The following is a 22,436-nucleotide window of genomic DNA, read 5'->3' as shown; positions in this document are numbered from 1 at the left end:
TTTGATCAAAATGTGCTATATGTTTTGATATCCTTGAGGAGATAGGAAGTATCAGAAGGGCACCAACTTGTATGTATAAGGGAGGTGGGAAGACAAGGAGAGTCATTTTGGAAGGCAGTGGCTGCCATATGGACGATCAGATGGATAGTAGGAATGATGTTGGGGAGACTAGAAGAGGAGAGGAGAATGCAAAAAAGACAGACAACAAAAATGGCGAGGTTAAGAACCCGATGCGGGGACCTTAGGTTTCCTGTTTCGGCATCTTGAATAGAAGCCAACTACCTCCTGACATGTTCTTCTTGCAGCATACCTGAGAATGTTTCCAGTTTCATGATGTCGTCCACGTCTACACATTCCTGGATGAGTCTGATAAGATCTCAGATAAAATGGATTTCCATTCAGAATAGGTATTATACTTCTGATTGAGAATTACAAACCAGGATTGGATACCTTGAAGTTCATCTGCTGTATTAGTCATGAGAAAGACAAAAATAAGATCAAAGCATCCTTTTCATGTTGATTCAAGATTAATATTTTGATGTGTTTACAAAGAACAGCAATTAAGTTGCCACTACAAAGGTCTGCACCCCATAACGGAGTTCCTGGAATTGAGTTCCATTTCCACTCTCCATCCTAGCTTCCTGCTAATGTGTACCCTGGGAGGCAGCAGGTGATATCTCACGTACCTAAGATTATACCACTCATCTAGGAGATTCAGATTGAGGTTCAGGCTCCTGGATTTCACCTGGTCCAAACTTGGCTGTTTCAGACAGAGATTTAACCAGAGGTTGGGAGATGTAGTCTCGCTCTCGCTCGCTTGCTCTCTCTCTCCCTCTCTCTGTCACACACACACACACACACACACACACACACACACAGGTAAAAAATAAAAAATAAGTAATTTTTAAAAAGTCCTAGAAGCTGGCATTAATACTGGGGTGAAGACAGTAGAGTGCAGTGTGCAGTCAGTTCTTCATCTGAGTCGTGTTAACATATTGTCACGGTTTTCTAAAAAGTAAAAATCTCATATTTTAAAATGAACAAGTTTGTTAAAAGGGATATCACAATAACATGATTCTCAAAGTTTGAACAGAAAGATTTCAGAGAGGAGAAAAAGCAGGGTGTTGTATGCAGAGACCAGGAAATATGGGGCTGTGGAAAGATACGGGAGAGATGTAATCTTCAGGGGAAGTTCTTGAAACTTAACAAACTGTGACAATTAAGGTAACAGAAAAGTCTCAGTAGGGAGCGCTAATGGGAAGGCACATGAAGTATGGGTCTGGGCCTAAAAAGAGCAGGCAAATTACACCGTGGTAATTCATGTAGAGTTTATGGCCTAGCTCTTTGAGCCCTGTATAAAATACTCCAAAGCTTGATCCTCAGTGTCAGGAAGGACATTGAGGGAGGTGATTGGTTCAGGAGAAGCTACCTCGCAGGATGACTGGACCGTAAGCACATGGCTCACAGCACTTCCAGTCATGGGGAGACTGCATGAATGGAGCTTGCAGGCCTCCCAGAGAAGAACCCAGCAGGAAATGCAGGGATACAGGTAGTGGCCATCCTAGGGATGTTTGGGCAGCATGCATGGATCCAGGATGCAGCCCCACTAGGGGAAGAGATGGTAGGAACTGCATGTGTAGAGGACGGATCCAGAATAAGTCAAGTATGGCAGGTAGTGCCGCAGTACAGAATGCAGTCAGCCTAGGGGATGGACAGGAAGTGCACATGGTGGAATTTTCATTCATCCAGCAGGAAATGACGAGTTAGAGGGAGTATAGAGCCTAGAGGGGGGAGCTTGTAAGAGATTTACATGTGGAAGGCACAGATGGCCTAGTGTAATTTAAACAGGAAGTCCTGGGTGGAGAGAGCATCCACCCTCGACAGCAGACAGCAGACATCAGGAGAGGCACGGGCAAGAAAAGCTTTCCACCCAGAGAAGGAATGGGCAGGAGATGTATACACAGAGGGCCCAGCCAGGTTAGCTGTGGTCTGACAGGAAGGTCATGCATAGAGAGCATCCCTAACCCATAGGAGAACTCCAAAATAGGTACATGGATAGAGAGGACACCTAGAATAGGCAAGCTGATGGCAGGAGCTGCATGTACAGAGAGGCCCTGCATCCTACGGGAGATTGTTACATGTGCATTGATGCAGTCAGCTCAGGAGAGGTACTAGCAGGTGTCACTGGATGGAGGGAACATTCAGCATGGGGGAGGGGACATGACAGGTGAACTATGAATGCAGGGTGCAGCCATCATAAGGAGCATGAGGTGGACGTGGACGAGTGCAAGGTGCAACCCATCTAGGGGTTCACTGACAGGAGTAAAGGGTGCAGGCAGCCATTGAGACAGTATGACAAAGTTCAGGATGACAGAGACTATCCGACGTCAGGAAGGACGTGGGAGGAGGTAAATGGGTATGCAGTCAGATGAGGATAGGAACCTGCAGTAAACATATTGACTCAGAGCACAAACAACTTATCAGTAGGATTGGGAGAAGGTATATTTTCCATGAATCTAGATAGTCCAGACAGGAGATCTTGGGCGGATAGAGCATTAAAGACCACACAGCACAGCAATAGAGATAGTCACAGTGGGAGCACCTTGCCTAAAGGGATGCCCAGCAGGAGGCACTGGTGCAGAGTGCACTCAGACCAGCATCTGGGAGGAAGTGCTGCAGAGATGATTCAGCCGGTTTTCTGGGGAATATAGCAACAGGCACCTGTATGGAAAATCATGTGGTCTAGGGATGGACTGCAGATATGCACATTTGGAGACTGCAGCCAGCCTAGCCTATGTGCTAACAATAAGTGAACGAGTGAGTGAACCATTCTGCCTAGAGAAGGACTCAGTTGGGGATGAGTAAGTGAATGCTGCGTCAGCCTAAGGGAGTTGTAACAAGGTTGATGGGAAAGGTGCCCTCATCAGAGATGTGCAGAGACAGAGACATCCAGAGACCTTTTCCTTTCCACTTGACAAATGTCAGCCACGGGACAAGAGGAAAGTGAGAGGTAATAAGAGTCCCCAGCACGGATTCCAAATAGCTATGCTCCTCTCATAGGGCATGAGATCTTCCACGGGACTGACCTGCAAATTAGGCAAACCAACAAAAGGAATGGTAAACCAGCGTCTGTGTTTCTTCACCCCGTACTGAACAGATCTCTGCAAACTAGCATTTAAGAGAGATATTCAAATGGACAGACCATAAAACAAATTCTTACCACATGATCAAGCTCCTTACATTAAGAAATTGAAAACACGTGTTCACACAAAAGATTGCCCATGAACGCTCCTGGTAGTGTTAATGATAATAGCCAAAATGTTGAAAATCTCAAACTTCCATTAACTGAAGAATGGATTAATAAATTGGAATGTATCTATATAACAGACTCTTTTCTAGTCATTAGAAAAGATAAAGTACCAATAAACCCAAGAATGTGCTTGAACCCTGAAAACATCAAATGAAACCAGACAGATACAAAATGCTGTACTTATTATAGTCCCTTTAGTATTGATGTCTAACACAGGCAAGCCCAGAGATGCAGAAGTAGATGAAAGTTTACCAGACACAAGTGAATGGGAAGAAATTGGAGTGTGGGTTTTCATTTTAGAGTGATGAAACTATTCAGGAATCTATTACTGACAACTATTTCATTGGGAACACACTAAAAAGACACTGAATTGTACTCTAGAAATGATTATAATGGGTTATTTTGTTATGAGAACTTTACATTAATAAAATGAAAAATAAAACAACAACAACAAAATTCCTAACCGTGGTTCTCAAACATAGGTAGTACATTACCTGTAAAAGGACCAAAACAAAACAGGACCACTGAATTTGAAGAAAGGAAAACAAAAATTTAAAACAGCCAAGAAGGTACTCTTGATGCACTGGATTCACAGAGAAGAGGCAAGAAAGACATAACCGGGCTTCAAATGTGCGTGTAGTACGTTCAGTCACTGTGGATTACACGGCTAGAACAGGAGAATCAAGTGGACACTGATCCGTGTGTCCTGTGAAACAGGTGATGACAACTACACAAAGATAACATCATGGCAGTGATACAGGCATGAACACGTCACAATAGTTATTCCAAAGGAGAGTGGCACATACTATGACCAGTTCGATGGAGAATACAACTGATCAGTGTTGTTGAATGAGCATGGACATAGAGGCAAAACCTTGTTTGGTTGCTCTGTGAGAGAGCACAGTGGGCCTCTTGTTGGAGGTGACTTAATGTCTGTCAGTGCCCTGCGACTTGCAAAGGGATGTAAAATAACTCAAAGGCAACCTAAGGCTACCATCAGGCAGTCACCCTGGCCCAGTTTCCTGAAGACAGGGCCATTTTCCCACCAGGAGATAATTTTGGAGGCGAATGCTAAAGCCAAACCAAAAGTGAGCACTTTCTCAAACGCAGGGGGTGGGCTCATGCAAACAGACTCCCATCACAGCCATTTGCAGGCTATGCGTCATCAGGGCGCACTGGTCCCCTGTGACGTCACAAAGACTGAGGCGTCACAAAGGCTGCTCCCAGCCAGTGAGGGACACGGTGGGTGGGACTAAGCACTGGCATCTGGAGAGGCCCAAGCCAGCAGGAAAATCAAGCTGAGCCGATTGGGACCCCAAGCCCAGCAACCATCATGCGCGGGAAGAAACCCAGCAAGAAAGCCGGTAAGCGCAGGAAGCCCAACGTCTCCCGCTCTACCAGAGCCGAGCTGCAGTTTCCCGTGAGCCGCGTGGACCGCCACCTGCACCACGACCGCTACGCGCAGCGCCTGAGCTCCTCCACGCCGGTTTTCCTGGCGGGGGTCCTCGAGTACCTGACCTCCAACATCCTGGAGCTGGCTGGCGAGGAGGCCCACAAGAACAGCAGGGTACGCATCACCCCGGAACACATGAGGAAGGCGATCGAAAGCAGCGAGCACCTCAGGGACCTGCTAGAGGAGGACCCCAAGCCCCGGGATGAGGACGTGGCCCAACCCGAGGAGAAAGAGTGAGGCCTGAGCCAGCGCCTGGCTGCACTGCGCCCGGGGCCTTGCCCAGCCCCCAGACTCCCGTGGAGGAGGGCGCCTTCAGCATGTGCCAATAAAGTGTTCAGTTGATTCCAGGATTCTGAAGGCCCCTTTCTGTCATTCGGAGCGGGGGTGCCTGTGGAACACCCGGAGGGTGGAAGGGGCGGTCGGCGTGGGGACTTTGAGTCGGGGAGTCAGACAAGCCGGTCCAGTGGTGGCGATGGGCCTGGAACTGTGGCCCTGGTGGGAGGATCTGGCTGGGGTGGAGGGCAGAGCCAACTGCCTCGCTGGTTCCGAGCAGGGAAGGTGGTGAGAGGCCAGGAAGCTGGCCTGGGGCCCCCTGGTCTGTGGAGCACACTGCGTGCTGTTGGGAACCGAGGCGGAGCTGGAGGCCAGGAAGAGGTGCAGACTTCCCTCTGATGGAGGAGGTCAAAGTCAGAGGGTGAAGGCAAGGGGTGTCGGGCAGAAGGGTGGCACACTGGTTGACGTGAGCTTAATGGGACAGGGGCTTCCCATGAAGATAAAGAGTATGGGGAACCCACAGGAAATACACAAAGCAGGGGTTATGGTCAGCTTGATTCCATTTATTATTATTGATGCCCTGCCTCATTCCAAAAGGAGTTAAGGACGGGATTACTAGCTAGTGTTTCTATGCTTTGTGGACTCTATCCTTCTGCCCTCTCATGAACTCTGATAAATCAAATAGTAATCATATGTAAAAACTTTCTCTGCCTAAGACATGTAGTTCAATCAGTTCTTAATGGAAATGAAGAATTTCTAAGTTGACTTGTTTTTAATTGCTTTCTACTATAAACATAACTACTTCTCTGAGCATGGATGTCAGAGAAGATAGACTAACCAGGGGCTGACTACCTGCTTGGAGAAGTCCCTGCTGATGGACTCAAAGTGCACACAATGGTCAGAACACTCTCATAGGCAGTTTCAAGTTACAGATCGCTGTCACGTCAAGTGTTGTAGCCATCTGACCCTTGCCTGTGCATCCTCACTCGAGGTTTCCACTGTTCCTTGTGTCCTTGGTGGCCACCCCCTGCTGCCTCTGTCCTTCCTCACGGGGCTGGGCAGAGCCTGATCCATTGCCTCCCACAGTGGGTCAGGGGACCTGCATTCGAGATCCCAGTTCACCATTTCTGGGCGCGTGGTCCTGGGCCTTCACCTCTTCCCCTACGCAGGTTTCCTGGTGTATAAATTGGGCAACCCTGGCCCTATTGTTAAGGTTTGCACCACACACATTTGTGATTGCTACACTCTGATTGCTACACTCAGCACTCCCAGCCTTACCGAGCTCCTCTCCTGTCCATCTGAGGAGCAAGCAGGGCTCTCCCAGAAACTGCAGGTACCGGTGACCCCATGCTGGCAGGGGCACTGCACCCCTCCTCTCTCAGAAGTGAAGCATCTGTGTTCCCTGGACATGAGGACTCACATTGCAGCATCCTTCAATGAAAACTGAGTGCCTCTAGGATGGAAACGGCAGGGAATTAACAACTATGCTCACATCCTGACGTGTTGCTTCCGTAATTCTCTGATGCTGTAAACCATTTAGTTTGCTTATACCTGTCAATCAAGAAGACATATCCAAGGAATTATTACATCATGGGAGAAGCCAGAATAGGTGGGTGAACCTTGTCAAACACGGGGTTTTTGTGTGCTCAGATGGTCACCATACAGTCCATGCAGTTGTCAGCACATATGGTCCTGGTGACTCCTGCCCGAAACCAGGCTTCCTCACCTCTTTCAGACTCTGAGAGCTGAGGTGGATTCAGAAGTTGAGCTGAATAAGGCCCCGTGGCCAAGCCCTCGGCAGCGTCAGAGAGCATGGGTGGATTAGCACGAGACACTGCTGTTACTTTAACCATCGGGTTCAGCTGTCCTTGCGGTATTCAGAGGGATATAGGGCCATAACTAGCGAAGCATCCAGCACCCTGCACAATCTGCTACACTCAAGATGCAGAGAGAGAATCACAGGCCTTGGAAGGCATTATCCACCCATACTCAGGTGGAGGGGGGGGCGGATTGTGAGGAAGGATTCCCTTCAGGCTGGGCACTGTGGACTGAGCAACATTGATGATCTGAGTTCTATGGCAGAGGGGAAGCTAAGACCCAGGTGAGCAAGGACAGAGGCTGAGGAGGGCGTGGCTTCCAGCCAGGTCTGTGATCACAAACTCTGCCAGGGTGGGCCAGTTCCAGCACAGGTCACCACAGCAGAAAATATCATGTGTGAGAAGAAATGAACCCACCAGGTAATTTGGAAGATAAAGTCAGGCAGTGTTGGCATGAATGAGATGCCTGACCACTAGGCTGTTCTCTCACAACCAGAATCCTTTGAGAAGAGAGGCATTTTGAAAGCCCAGGTTCACCCTCCCTCGCATGTGAGAGATCTTGTTGAATGGAAAGAGGGAGACAGTCCGACTCTTTAGAAAGGGCTGGTAGAGCCTAAAAGAGGACTGTGGAATGAGGAATCCTTTTTGCTCCCCATAAATACATTATTTTCTAATGCACAGATTACAAAACGATAGCTCACACACCTAATCTGGATATCACACAGGTTTGCCACACCTATGTAGGCATTTTAAAGAAAATCAATGAGTAGGTGACATTTAAAAATCCAGCATTTTTACCTGAATACGTGGATTTCTTTTTTTCTTGATAAATTAACTATATGGGCATAGACATAGTGACAGCTCAGGATGACAAAATGTTTTCTCATTGAGACCAAAATACTGACCCAGTATTTACTGTGCCCCTCAGAATATCTGCATCCCACATCAGAATACCCAAGTTTGAGTGCTTGCTACACTTCCAGTTCCAGTGCATCTGCGAGGCAGCAGCTGATAGCTCAAATCCCTGGGTCCCTGCCATCCATAAAGGAGCCATGGATTGAGTTCCTGGATCTTGACATGACCCTAGCAATCATGGGCATTTAGTGGAGTCAGCCATGGATGGAAAATCAATCTCTCTCTCTCTCTGTCATCTTACCCTCTAAATAAAATGAAAATATTATTTTAAAAAAGACTAGCATCTGGTTTGCCACAGTCCTCATCCCTTTTGATTGTGTTTCATGTCTGATTCCCTCCACTTATTCATAGTAACTCCCAAAACTACTACAGATGCTTGTCTTTATTGCTTTCACCATGAATTAATTTCCACCCACAATTTTCGGATAATAAATCTTCACTTTTAATGAAATAGTACAGTGGAATACTTCTCACACTACCTTTGGTGTGGGCCAGCACTTTCTGGTTTTGTTGTTATTGTGATCTTGCTCAATTTAACTGTGAATTAATATGTGAGGGCCAGCGCCATGGCTCACTTGGTTAATCCTCTGCCTGCGGCACCAGCATCCCATATGAGCACCGGGTTCTAGTCCTGGTTGCTCCTCTTCCAGTCCAGCTCTCTGCTGTGACCCGGGAAGGCAGTAGAGGATGGCCCAGGTGCTTGGGCCCTGCACCCGCATGTGAGACCAGGAAGAAGCACCTGGCTCCTGGCTTTGGATCGGCGCAGCACTGACCGTAGCAGCCATTTGGGGGTGAACCAACGGAAGGAAGACCTTTCTCTCTGTCTCTCTCTCTGTCTAACTCTGCCTGTCAAATAATAAAAAAAAAAAGATATGTGATCCCACTTCACATGACTAGCATGCAGCTCACATTTGTCACTCGAGTTCAACAATACCTGTACTGGTATATACACTGCTCAACAAGATCCGGTCACTCACTCCAATGTTGGGGCAAAGTCAGACCGCTGAAGAGGACCCTAAATACCAACTCTCAGTTTCCATTCTTCTTGCACCTGTCCCATCAGACCGTGTGTCTGCTGCCATTTTCTCATGGCTCTGCTCACCACCCATGCCTCACTTACCACACCCACCCCAGTGTTCTATGCTATATGCCATGATGTTCTATGTTATCTACCATGATGTTCCTTCTGGGTCCTCTCTGGGCTTTTCATAGGATGAACTCATGGACTTTCTGCCATACCTCCCCATCTGCATTACCTTTATGCTTCTTCAATGTATTTCCTTTAGCCTGCCCTAAGCTGGAGGCACGTGGAACTCAGATACCACCTTCCAGGTTTTCTCCTACACTGAGCCTTCTCTCCATTCCTGAACCCCCGACAATCCTTCCCTAGGCTTGCTGTTCACTCTAGCCATGTACCTCGTGTGAGAGTCTCCCCTTGACTGGCTACCCTCTCCATCTTTTCATCTCACATTGAGTCCCTGCTCCCCACAGTGGCAGCCAGACTCACGCATGCACTTCCTCTCAAATTGTCTGCTGCATTCACTGTACATTCCAGCCATGCACCTCCTGCTGAGTTCTCCCTTTAACTGCCTCAAACCTCCACTGGTGAACTTCCCTGGGTGCTTCTGCTAGGCAGCAGTATCCTCCACTTATGGATGCACTGCTGAGTCTTCTGTTAGACTTGCTCTACACTCCAGCTTTGTACATCCTGCTGAGATGTCTCCTACCCTTGATATTCTCTCCAAATACTTGCCACCAGTTCCTCCCATAGCCTGATTGCACCTTCTACCAATGCACATCCTAATTTCCTTTGTGGACTAGCTGCAACCTGCACCCATGCACCCCACCAGGATTCAACTTGGGTCATTTCTTCCTTCTCCCATATACATACTGCCAATTCTCTTCTAGGACCTATCCATTTTCCAACAGTCTAAAGGATCTCTGCCTCCTCTCACCCCAAACAAAACACTTACATGCAAGATTCTGCCCTAGGTTGGGCAACTGTCATCCCTTGCAGCAGGATGGGTCTTCCCAGCTGCCTTGTGGACAGGAAGCAATGCCACAAGCTGCGACATGGGAATAGAGCTGGCAGGTTGCCTTAAAGAAGGCAAAAATAGCTCAGAAGGATTCCTAGACAATGGCTGATGCCATGGGTGGGTCCTTCTCACTGCTCTCTGGGTAGAGGAGAAAGATGAGTTGCAGGAAGAGATCTGAAAAGCAGAGCTTGCAATGCACCTCAAGGCAGAAATGGAAAAAGACAGCAACACTGAGAGTAGCCAAGATAACCTCCAGCCCAAGGCCTTGCACTCCACATGCTCCCGTTCTAGGGAAAGGGTGGGAAGAACACAGCAGCAGCTACAGCAGCAATCCCACTACCATTGGTTGTAAGTTCCAGGCCCCTTGAAGAATTAGTGGGTGGCAGGGATATATATCCCATCCTCCACAGGCCCTACTGACCCTGTCCCTGCGATGGATCCATGGCACGGCCCCTTTAAGATACCCAAGATTAAATACCCAGACTTACAGAATGGTCTCAGCCTGGCAGTGCGATGCTGCTCTGCTACGCAAGTGCTGTGGACCAGACTGACCCTGGCACTGGGCACAGGGCTGAACAAGCCCCCCGGGGACTGCCATGGCAGTGCCAACTGGGAGTCTGGGGTTGTGGACAAAGTGCGCATCAGCTGGTCCATACTCTTTCCCCATGGTGGGGAGTGAACTGTGGCTGCAATGGCGATGGCGCGAACAGACCAGGGGAAGGCCTAAGGCCGCAGGGAAGCTGAGCACTCTGATAGGAAAAGCAGCAGCAGGGCGTACCGTTAGAGTGTCTGCGGGGAGGAGAGCCCAGACCCTCCGTTCTTCAAGAAGCGAAGGGCGGGGACTCCCTGAGAGATAAAATCCAAAGCCCAGAAAGCACACAGTGAGGCAGGGCGATGCTAAAGCTGCTGGGGCCCAAGAATAGCTGGCGAGAGGCAAAGAGAAGACAGCACAGCTGAAGGGAGGTGGAGACAAAAGAAAGTCCCATCCCTGCTCTGGAAAGAGGGTCGTCACCTTTTGAGCTCCAGCCAACACCAGAGGCCACCTGGCAGTTGTTACGGTTGAGTGGTCTGGTGGTGAGGCCAGTGCTGAGCCTTCAGAGTTATTCAAGGCTTTGAGTCCACCCAGTTGTGGGGAATAGTGGTGGATGGTCCTGTGCTTGGGGTTAAACCCCAAACAATTGGCGCCTCTGTTCACTCAGCCTTGCAACAATGACACGGTGCCGCATTACGTCGTGACTTAATATAACGTAATATTAACCTGTGGCTCCCTTACAGATTTGGACGCAGTTATTTCCATTTCCATTTCCATTTTGCTGAGTCATCTGGAGTCACCGCTCTGAGATGACAAATAGACTTTCTTGGACTTTTGTCCCAGTCAGATGAATACCGCCTGATGGCCACAAGCATCCTGGTGGAATGAACATCTCTGCAACAGTGGTCAACAGATTTGACTTGTTGCGTAAACACCAAGTTACTTATCAGCTTCGCAGCTGGGCTGCCTTGGAAGGTAGTCCCAACCACTGACCACATTGGATGTGGTTATGAAATCCCACTTGAACTCATGCCAGGACTTTAGTCTTGGAGTGATATAACAAGACACAGTCAAGGTTAGTGTAGTCCCTACTTGTATTGTTGTGGCCTTTGGATGTAACATTTCAAACTCAATGTATACTCCTCACACAGGCACCTTTATGGAAGATAATGTACATGTTGGTTGAGAAGCAGGGAAACTTGAAGGGGTGGAGGGTTGGGAAGGTGAAGTTAACATGTTCTGGTGCTATTATGCCTCCTTATGCGTGTGCCTCTATGGCAACCAATGTCATGGTAACCAGCAGGCCAACTTGCTTGGCTCACTGCTCGTAAGTCTGTTATATAACTGGCTCCAGGCCACTGCTGCCTGTAAACCCATATAAGCAACTGGGGGCACGATTAGATGTGGCTGCTTGTGGACGGATGTGACACATGGACACAGCTATGTGTGGCTCTATGTAGATGTCTGTGTGTGTGTGTCTGACCACTGCCAGGGACACAGAGGCAGAGATCTCCTTTGGTTCCACCCTCACTGGGGTCCAGTGGCTGTTCCTTATGCATCTTCTCACTGCCACTGTCAGGAAAGGAGATATAAGCCCACAAAAAGCTCAGAATTCTTCTCTGACCTGTCGGAAGTGAAATTGCTCATCCTGGGTGCTAAGCCATGGACACACATAATCAAGCTGAGGGTTCAGATCCAGTGATTTTTCCACTCTTCTATTGCTGTCCACAGATATCAAGTTCATAACTTTGTCAATGTTATGTTATTACCAAAATTCATTTGTTTGACAGGCAGAGTTAGACAGTGAGAGAGAGAGAGAGAGAGAGAGACAGAGAAAGGTCTTCCTTTCCTTTTTTTTTTTTTTTTTTGGACAGGCAGAGTGGACAGTGAGAGAGAAAGGTCTTCCTTTTCCGTTGGTTCACCCTCCAATGGCCACTGCAGCTGCCGTGCTGCACTGATCTGAAGCCAGGAGCCAGGTGCTTCTCCTGGTCTCCCATGGGGTGCAGGGCCCAAGCACTTGGACCATCCTCCACTGTACTCCCTGGCCACAGCAGAGAGCTGGCCTGGAAGAGGGGCAACCGGGACAGAATCCGGCGCCCCAACCGGGACTAGAACCCGGGGTGCCGGTGCCGCAGGCGGAGGATTAGCCAAGTGAGCCGTGGCGCCGGCCTACTAAAATTACGGATCCGTACTGCTTTTTGGGCTTAGGCAACATGTCATTGGCCTAGCCTCACTGATGCAGCTCCCAGTGGAAAGCTCACCTCACTTCCAGGGCACAGTCTGGGTGCTCAGGACCCAGGGATCTGCTTTTTGAATAGCCCTGACTCCACTTGCAGGGTTGTGTGGGCTCCATCCTGAGCCCACCATGCTAAGTACAGACCTGGCTCAAATGTGCATACACCTTCACCTAAGGGAAGCCAACAGGTAGATGGGGGCGGGTGGTAATTATTATACAGAGTACAAAAATATATAACGTATATGAATGAAATTGACATTATGAGATTTGATTGTTTATAGCCCTTGTCTATACTCTTGAGGAACAGTGGTTTTTTTCCCGACTACTGTTTGAATTATTTATTTAATGGAGGATTAAGTTTGTGATTAGGAAGCAATATGTGACACACCCAAAGTGAGAGACAACATAACATGCTCATGTTACAGCTAATAGATCAGTTCGGATAAAAGAAAATCTCTGCATGACAATGAGGTAGAATAGCTGTGTACACTATAGAGAATATTACTTCCTGCCACTCAATTTGTTATTATTAAATTGATGTTGAATTTAATTATTTAATTAGTTTTATTCACTTATTCAACAGATATTTATTGTATATTTCGTAGATGTCATGTAAGCGATGCTAGAGTGTGTTCAAATTTTATTTACTTGCATTTTCTTTATTCATACTTTCCCTTGTGACCTCTTAGTGACATCTTAAAAATACCTTGGATTGATCTGAGGACATAATAAGATTATGATTTAAACTTCAAGTGTTATTACAGCTTCACTCTTATAAAAAATAATCTAATATGAAGCTTCTGTTTAAGAGGTTTTATGTCAGACAGATGTTTAGCCTAATGATTAAAATGTCCATTAAGATGACCACATCCCACATTGGAGTGCTAGGTTCAATTCCCTTTTTCCTCCCCCGACACCAGCGTCCTCCTAATAGGGATCCTGGTGATGAGTCAAGTGATTGAGTTCCTGCTGCCCACGTGGGAGATCTGGATGGTGTTCATGGTTCTTGGCTTTGGCTCCAGACCAGCCCTAGCAGTTGCAGGCATTTGGGGGGGGGGTAAACCAGTGGATGTCCACGTAACTCCAAATAGGCATTGTTTACTATCATGCATACCATGTCCTGTAGTGGAAAAGAAAACTTAAAACAGACCTTCTATAGTGATTACAGAGTTGAAAAAACAATACCTCTGCCTAAGATTTGACCCTTATATATCTGTTTTCTTCCTGGAATGCAGTTTCCCTTGTCTTTACCTTGATAAGTCCTCTGGACCTTAAGGGTTCAATTTAAGTATCACTTCTGTAGAGAGGACCTCATTGACAGGCTGGCCAAATTAAATTCCTTTGCTGCATATTCCTTTGGTACCTTGTGTTTCCCCATTCACAGCAATAAATATAATTGTTTCCAGGGGAGATACATAAGCCTAAATTTCCAGAACCTACCACCATGTAGGTGCTAAGTAAATTTTCATTTAGAACATTTTAGACTTAACAAGAGACTCCTAAAGGAAAATTTAATAAAATTCTTCAAATATAAGAAATATTAATTCAATTGTAGTAAAACCAATGGGGAAAAAGAAAGCAGATTTGAAATAAAGCATAGATAAATAGTGAGTCTTACTATAAAAAATACACCCCAATAAAGGAATGGCAATTAGCTTTGCCTAAATTATCTCCATTAAGAAGAGGGAAGAAGGTCTTGAGAAATTTATTAAAATATAAATCTCCCTTAGTGTAAATAGCTTATTCTTACTGTATTCACCTTACTGTATTCACCTCCCTTAGTGTATTTCACCTTGTGATATGATATAAGCACAACTATTTGAGAAAATATTTGTTATTGAAGTCAGGTATATCTGATATAAGAACAGAAGGGATTTTTCTTTTTTAAATTTTTATTTAAGTTATACAAGTTTTATACATTTCATATACAGATTTAGAAACATAGTGGGACCCCCCCCCACTCTCCCTCCTGTCAGCATTCTGACTCTTCCTCCTTCCTCCTCCCTCTCGGATTTCCATTCTTGATTTTTATGATGACATATTTTCAATATATTTAATAATAATAGATTTTTAAATATGATCAAGAGTTATAGAACATTGTATAATTTTTTTTGTAGAAATTTTGGTTCATGTAATACGAGCTCGCTACGATGCATTAAGGACATAGTCTGTACTGTTTTGTTTAATGTCTCTAAGTTAATCTGTGTCACCATTATAACTGAGTGCTATACTATTAATTCCTTGGAGAAAATATAAAATTAATAAAGTACATAAGCTCTGCCTTTTAGAAATTTATATGTTTGAACTGATATTTGTATATATACATCCTGTGCTTATATACATATGTATCTCAGACATATACATATATATAGAAATCAATAGACAAGTGGAGGTGCACCAGTGTGTAATTTTAACCTTACAAAAGGTCAGTTCACAAAAGAATAATAGCAATATGTCATCAGCTAAAGGTCACTTACAGAGTATCCTACACAATGTGGGATATAATTGGAAAGTAGATGATAAAGAATGAATTCTTACAGAAACAAAAATAGATGTTCCCAAGCTCACACACTTAATCTTAGAAGAAAATCCGTCATGCCTTCTCTCAAAATAAAATCTTCTCTTCTTTGAGACACATTTTTTACTTTTCACAAAACAGAATTTGGATACCTAAGCTCATTTCCGATTAGAATTAACTAATCAGAATTTAATTGAAGATCCACTAATGAGGAGAACAGGAAGAGACATATGAATACTTAATAGAAAAAAAAAGCAGGAGAACTAAAAATGAATGCCTCGAGGTGTATATAGCAATCTATGGTTATCTTTTTACTTTAGGCTTCTTCACATGATGGCTAGAACTGCAATAAACTTACCCTAGCCTTTTGCAGGCTTGGCTGTATTGGAAGTTTACATTTTGCAGAGGATACTTGCTATCAACATGCCTCATTTATCTTACCTCTTCCTTTCTCCTCCACCCAGTATGTTCTTTGGATACCATACATTTTATGATTTCCTGGAAAGAGGTATAAATTTGTCTAAGTAGAAGCTCCAAAAGGTTTCTCTGAAGGTCATGGATAAAAAATTACTAGGAAGAATGATAGATGAGATAAGACCTGGGACGAAGGCTACATGGACTCACCAATAACAAAAAATGGAACACTACTGATTATATTTCAACTGGTATAATTTAAGCTATACATTTTGCTCCCTTGAATTTTTGTTTGAGTTGGAGAATCTGAAATGTGACTCTCAAATAGGAACTCCAAAATTAAGTCTATTTTAATTAGAGTAATATTTTGTAACAAACTCAGTATGTAGACATTGATAATTGAATCAGATTATTTTCTTTTAAAGATTTAATTCATTTGAAAGACAGAGTTATTTAGAGAAAGGGAGAGATGGGGAGAGAAAGTAAGACAGAAAGAGAGAGAGAGTTTCCAGCCACTGGTTAGCTCCCCAGATGGCCACGATGGCCAAGGCCAGGCCAGGCCAAAGCTAGGAGTCTGGAAATCCATCCAAGTCTCCCACATGAGTACAGTGGCCCAAGTACTTGAGCTGTCTTCTGCTGCTTTCCCAGGTGCATTAGCAGGGAGCTGAATCAGAAGTGGAGTAGCCGGGACTTGAACAGGGGTTCATATGTGATACCAGCATTGCAGGCAGTCGCTTTACCAGCTATACCAGAATGTTAGCCTCTGAATAAGATTGTTTTAAGATATTCAAAAGAATGTGGGGGCTGGTACTGTGGCAGCATCCCATATGGGTGCCGGTTCGTGTCTTGGATGCTCCACTTTGCCATCCAGCTCTCTGCTGTGGCCTGGGAAAGCAGTAGAAGGTGCTCCAAGTCCTTGGGCCCCTGCACCTGCCTGGGAGACCCAGAAGAAGCTCCTGACTCCTAGCTTCGGATCAGCGCAACTCTGGCCATTGCGGCCAATTAGGGAGTGAACCAGTGGGTGGAAGACCTCTCTCTCTCTGCCTCTCCTCTCTCTCTGAGTAACTCTGACTTTCAAATAAAAAAATAAAATAAATAAATAAATCTTTTAAAAAAGAATGTTATGTAAATAATACATTCTCTAAGGATGTAATTCATGGAATCTACTGAAACTTTATTATAAAATCACTCCTTTTACAGCTTAAATTTAAACTATGCTCAGGGCCTTCTATATGCTGCAGAAATAATGAGTGGGGTCAATGCAACATCAAGTTGCGCAATACAGAGCACATGTTAGGGAAAGAGTAAAGGGCTTTGACAGAAGGCCTAGTATACCACAATTTGGAAAAATTCTTATACTTTCCTCAGAGAGTCACAATGTCCTGGGATATTCTGAAGGTAAGTGTTAGAGTTTGAGTGGCAACATTGCTGGAATGAGTGAATACTCTGGCTATCCATGGGTTTAGACTTAGGAGAGTCGTGAATGTCTCAGAATGAAAAACTTCCCCAAACATCGGCAGCCTTTGCCATTTACCAGAATTTTCCCAACTCTAAGAGTTAAGACAGAGAGCTGGCTATCATTCATCTTAGTATCAGGACGTCAACAGGTTCTCTCTCTGAAATTCCTACAAAAAGCATTTAATGTATAGCTCAATGATTAAAGAGCCACTGCATTCTGATGCAGGGCACCAAGACCCATTTATTCAACAACATTCAGTTTGACTCCCCATAGGCTGAGGCAAAGAGCCTGATAATGAGGATATAAGAGTCTTGCTTTTCTCATACATGCTGACTATTTCCATGTCTCAAAAGAGTTCAAGGCATGAGCTTTACCAAAAGGCTAAATACATGCATTGGCTTTCATCCCAAAGTAGAGTCATAAGAGTCAAGGTAGGGGGCTGGTGTTGTGTCATGTTTGGTTAAGCCACTGCCTCCAGGCCAGCTCCCATATTGGAGCATATGTTCAAGTCTCAGTAGCTCCACTTCAAATCCAGTTCCTTGTTAATTCATCTGGGAAAGCACTGAAAGATGTCCTAAATATATGGGCTCCTGCCACACACATGGGAGACCTGGAGAAAGTTCCAGGCTCCTGGCTTCTGCCTGGCCTGGCCCTGGCCGTTGTGGTCACTGGGGAATGAACAGTAGATGGAATATCTCACTCTTTCTGTCTCTGTTTCTCTCTCTCTGCTTTTCAAATAAATAAAATTAATCTTTAAAAGTATTCAAGGTAGTGCATTATTGGAATAAAAAGACATAAAAACAGATATAGAGACCAGTAGAAGAGAACTAGATGCTTAGAAGTAAATCCAATCATATGCAGTCACCTAATTTTCTACAGAGGTGCCAAGAACACACAGTGGGAAAGGACAGCCTGTTCAATAAATGGCATTGAGAAAACTGGATGGCTATATGCAGAAGAATGATAAGGCCTTTATTTTATACACAAACAAAAAATCAACTGAAAATGAATTATATACTTAAATGTAAGATCTGAAACCATAAACATTCTAGAAGAAAAGATAGGAGAAAGGTTATTTAACAATGACTTGAGCAATAAGTTTTTGGATATGACACCAAAAGCCTTGGCAACAAAAGCAAAAATAGATAAGGGGCACTACTGCAAACTAAAAGCATCTGCACAGCAAAGGAAACAATCAATAAAATGAAAATACAACCTACAGATTAGAACAGAATTTTTAAATATATTTATTTTATTTACTTGAAAGGCAGAATTAGAGAGACAGATGCATTGAGAAAGAGAGAGAGGTCTTTGATCCTCTGGTTCACTCTCCAGATGTCCAAAACAGCTGGAACTCGGCCAGGCCAAATCCAGGAGTCTGGAACTCCATCCAGGCCTCTCACATAGGTGGCAGGGACACAAGCACTTGGGCCATCTTCTGCTGCTTTCTCAGACGCATTAGCAGGGAGCTGGATTAGAAGAGGAGCAGCCAAGACTCAAAATGGCACTCATGTGGGATGCTGGAGTTGTACTGCATAAATAGCTGCAACAGCCAGGGCTCAGCCAGGCTGAAACGAGAAGCCAGGAGCTGCATCCAGGTCTCCCATGTGGAAGCAGGGGCCCTAGGTACTTGGGCCATCTTCCATTGCTTTCCCAGGTGCATTAGCAAGGACCTGGATCAGAAGTGTGCTGGCCTTCTGACAGATTCTTAATAAAAGAACACAGTTTTTATCAAAGATAGCAAATTAAATAAACTGAAGCTGCTCGTAGTCAGGGCCAAAACTAGGATGAAGCAAGAGAGGTACCAAAGATGCAAAATTTAAGGAGGCATATGGTATCAGTGTCATGCACCATAGGATTGGTACCTAAGAGTGAGGACTTCTACATTTTGTACAATAGGTACCTTGATCATTTCTCCCTAGTTCTCATCTTGCTCCTGACTTCTGGGAGCTGACTGAATGAAGTATGTTTTTTCTTTACTTCTACTTTCATCTCTCTTCTCCTTTTACATTTTGGGACTACTGTGATTCTTAAAATTATCTTTTTTTCCTTTGATGTTATTTTCATTATTCATGTTTTCTGGACTATCGGGTCTCTTTTTTGTACAAAATGATTCTTGACTGATACCTTTATATTGTATCTTATTCATGTTTCTTTCTTTTTCTTTATCTTTTTATCACCAGAAATTTTATTTTCCATTGTGATAGAATAAGAGTGTGATATTTTGAAGCTTCTGCTATCTTATTTCTCTAAATCTGAAGTTTTATATTTTGGTATTTTTTTAATTCTTTTTAAAAAGATGTATTTATTTATTTACTTGAAAGTCAGAGTTACACAGAGAGAGGAGGAGCAGAGAGAGAGAGAGAGAGAGGTCTTCCATCCGATGGTTCACTCCCCAGTTGGCCACAATGGCCGGGGCTGCACTAATCTGAAGCCAGGAGCCAGGAGCTTATTCCGGGTCTCCCCTGTGGGTGCAGGGGCCCAAGCACTTGGGCCATCTTCTACTGCTTTCGCAGGTCATAGCAGAGAGTTGGATCGGAAGAGGAGCAGCCAGGACTAGAACTGGCACCCATATGGGATGCCGGCGCTTCAGGTCAGGGTATTAACCTGCTGCGCCACAGCGCCAGCCCCTGTTTATATTTTCACTGGGTTATTTTTTCCATTATATTTGCACTTTGCTATATGCAATAATTTTGGAAGAAATACTTAAAATTGATTTGAAATTAAAGAATTCATAAGAGCAATTGAAATGTATGTCACAGTTTTTGCAACATTGTATTAGACTACATAATTGTGTAAAAAGATATTGCATAAACTTGCTTATTGATGAATGGATATAATTTTATTCCTAGAGCACTATTTTCCTACGTTGTTGGCAGTTTCATATTTCACTACCACATTTCCTGAGACAAAGATGTGTTAAGTACACTAAAGCAAAGGATGATATGCTGAAATACAAAAAAAATGTGAATTCACAGAGATATATTACTTCTTTTTTATTTTTGTTTTATTTTTAAAGACCTTAAATATATATTTACTTAGCTATTTGAAAGACGGAGATATGGGGCGTGGGGGTGCAGAGAGAGAAAGAGAGAAAATCTTCTATCCACTGGTTCACTTCTCAAATGATTGCAACAGTGAGGTCTGGGCCACGCTGAAGCCAAGAGACAAGAAGTTCCTCCAGGCCTTCCAGATGGATGATAAGAACCCAAATACTTGAGACATCATCTACTGCTTCCCAGGTGCTTTAGCAGGAAGCAGGATCAGACGTGGAGCAGATGGGACTCAAATTTACGCTCCAATATAGGATGCTGGTGTCGTGAGTGGTGGCTTAACCTGCTGCACCAAAGTGCTGGTCTGGATTAATTCTTTGTACGTGCTTCAGCTGGCATGTACAACTGTAATTCAAATAAAGTCCATCCCTATAAAAATTAATAAAACTTATGATGTGATTACCATTATAATCACTTGTATTGTTGATTATATTCTCTATAAAAACTCTGATTTTGTTTAGTTTCACTTGCTTAGTGACTGGACTCCATTTTTTTCTGACTCCATGTATTTCTTTTTTTTTATTTTTAAAGATTATTTATTTATTTATTTTTTAACTTTTATTTAATGAATATAGATTTCCAAAGTACAGCTTATGGACTACATTGGCCCCCCTCATGACTTCCCTCCCACCCGCAACCCTCCCCTTTCCCACTCTCTCTCCCCTTCCATTCTTATCAAGATTCATTTTCAATTTTCTATATATATAGAAGATCGGTTTAGTATACATTAAGTAAAGATTTCAACAGTTTGCACCCACATAGAAACACAAAGTGAAAAATACTGTTTGAGTACTCGTTATAGCATTAAATTTCAATGTACAGCACATTAAGGACAGAGATCCTACATGAGGAGTAAGTGCACAGTGACTCCTGTTGTTGACTTTACAAATTGACACTCCTGTTTATGGCATCAGTAATCTCCCTATGCTCCAGTCATGAGTTTCCAAGGCTATGGAAGCCTTTTGAGTTCTCCGACTCTTATCTTATTTAGACAAGGTCATTGACTCCATGTATTTCAAAACCACCTTCCCCACCCTCCTCATATACACATAATCTCATGCTGCAGTCCAACCTGTGTCCCTGCACCTTTGTGTCACACTGAGCAGGTCAACACAGTGGACTGAGGAATATTCCTGGAAGCCATTCTATATCAGAATGACTAGAAATAATTGAACTCAAGATATATATAACAATGACTTGCATAAATGTATTCTCAAAATTAAAACTAAGCACATCCCCAATTCAACGTAGCTTGATCCCAAAAATACTTATGCTTTTTCCTATCCTCTCATCAAAGAACTGTGAAATCAGAGTGGAAACAGTGATCAGGAAAAAATGCGGTCAAGATATATTATATTTCCAAATTTGCAAAAGTTTGACCATGTAAGCACCTTGTGTGCTCTTCCTTATGGATCTCTGAGAGAGGTCTGTAAATTGTATCTGCCTATAAGTACATTTAATCTCATATGTACAATACACATATGTTTATGAAATATTCAGAAATGAATCAGGTTGTCACAATGATTCTATTAGATATTTTTGTTTATAAATAATTTTGGAAGTATTAGTTTTTTGTCAGTTTCATCCTTATACATTGGCTATTTTTGTATTCTATATTAACTACTATATTATCATAGAAAACATGATATTTGTCTTTTGGGGACTGGCTTACTTCATTAAGCATAATGGTCCTCAGTTGCTTCCACTTTGCTGCAAATGACAGGATTTCATTCTTTTTTATGGCTGAGTAATATCCCATCATATGCGTGTGTGTGTGTATGTATATATATGTATACATATATGTGTATACATATATATGTGTGTATATATGTGAATATATATATATATGCACACACACCACATTTTCTTTAACCAGTAATCAGTTGATGGACATCTGGGTTGATTCTGTATCTTAGCTATTGTGAATTGAGCTACTATAAACATGGTAGTACAAATAACTCTTTCAGATGCTGATTTCATTTCCTTTGGGTAAATTCCCAGAGGTGGGATGGCTAAGTCATACAGTAGATCTATTTGCAGATTTCTGAGGAATCTCCATACTGTCTTCCATAATGGTTGCATTAGTTTACATTCCCACCAACAGTGTAGTAGGATATCTTTTTCTCCACATCCTCACCAGCATTTACTATTTTCTGATTTTTGGATAATACTTATTCTAACAGATACCAGTGATATTCTTCTCAGATTCAGAAAAAGATGATCCTAAAATTACATGGAAACATGAGACCCAGAATAGCTGAAGCAATCTTAAACAACAACAACAACAAAAAGCTAGAGGCATCACAATACAAAAAAGAATTTCCTGTGCATCCTTGTTAGTCCAACAATTTGGTTTTATTTTGACAGATTAAGTAAAGGACAATAGTGTAATCTCAAAAAACTACTTTGAAGTAAAGGAG

General features: G+C 43.7%; 1 protein-coding gene across 1 annotated transcript; it reads left to right on the top strand.

Annotated features, from left to right (window-relative positions):
• The first annotated feature begins 4,538 nt into the window (after positions 1 to 4,538).
• Positions 4,539 to 5,113, top strand: LOC100338182 (histone H2A-Bbd type 1). The gene has a single exon (XM_002720006.3). The coding sequence runs from the start codon at positions 4,644 to 4,646 to the stop codon at positions 4,998 to 5,000; it is 357 nt and encodes a 118-aa protein (XP_002720052.1). The 5' UTR covers positions 4,539 to 4,643; the 3' UTR covers positions 5,001 to 5,113.
• The last annotated feature ends 17,323 nt before the right edge of the window (positions 5,114 to 22,436 follow it).

The sequence above is a fragment of the Oryctolagus cuniculus genome, chromosome X (genome assembly GCF_964237555.1).
Source record: "Oryctolagus cuniculus chromosome X, mOryCun1.1, whole genome shotgun sequence".
NCBI lineage: Eukaryota > Metazoa > Chordata > Mammalia > Lagomorpha > Leporidae > Oryctolagus > Oryctolagus cuniculus.
Note: the sequence above shows the minus strand (reverse complement) of the source record. Positions and strands in the feature narration are given on the sequence as shown.

Coding starts and splice junctions, on each gene's coding strand:
- LOC100338182 (XM_002720006.3), top strand. CDS start 4,644: ATGCGCGGGAAGAAACCCAGCAAGAAAGCCGGTAAGCGCAGGAAGCCC.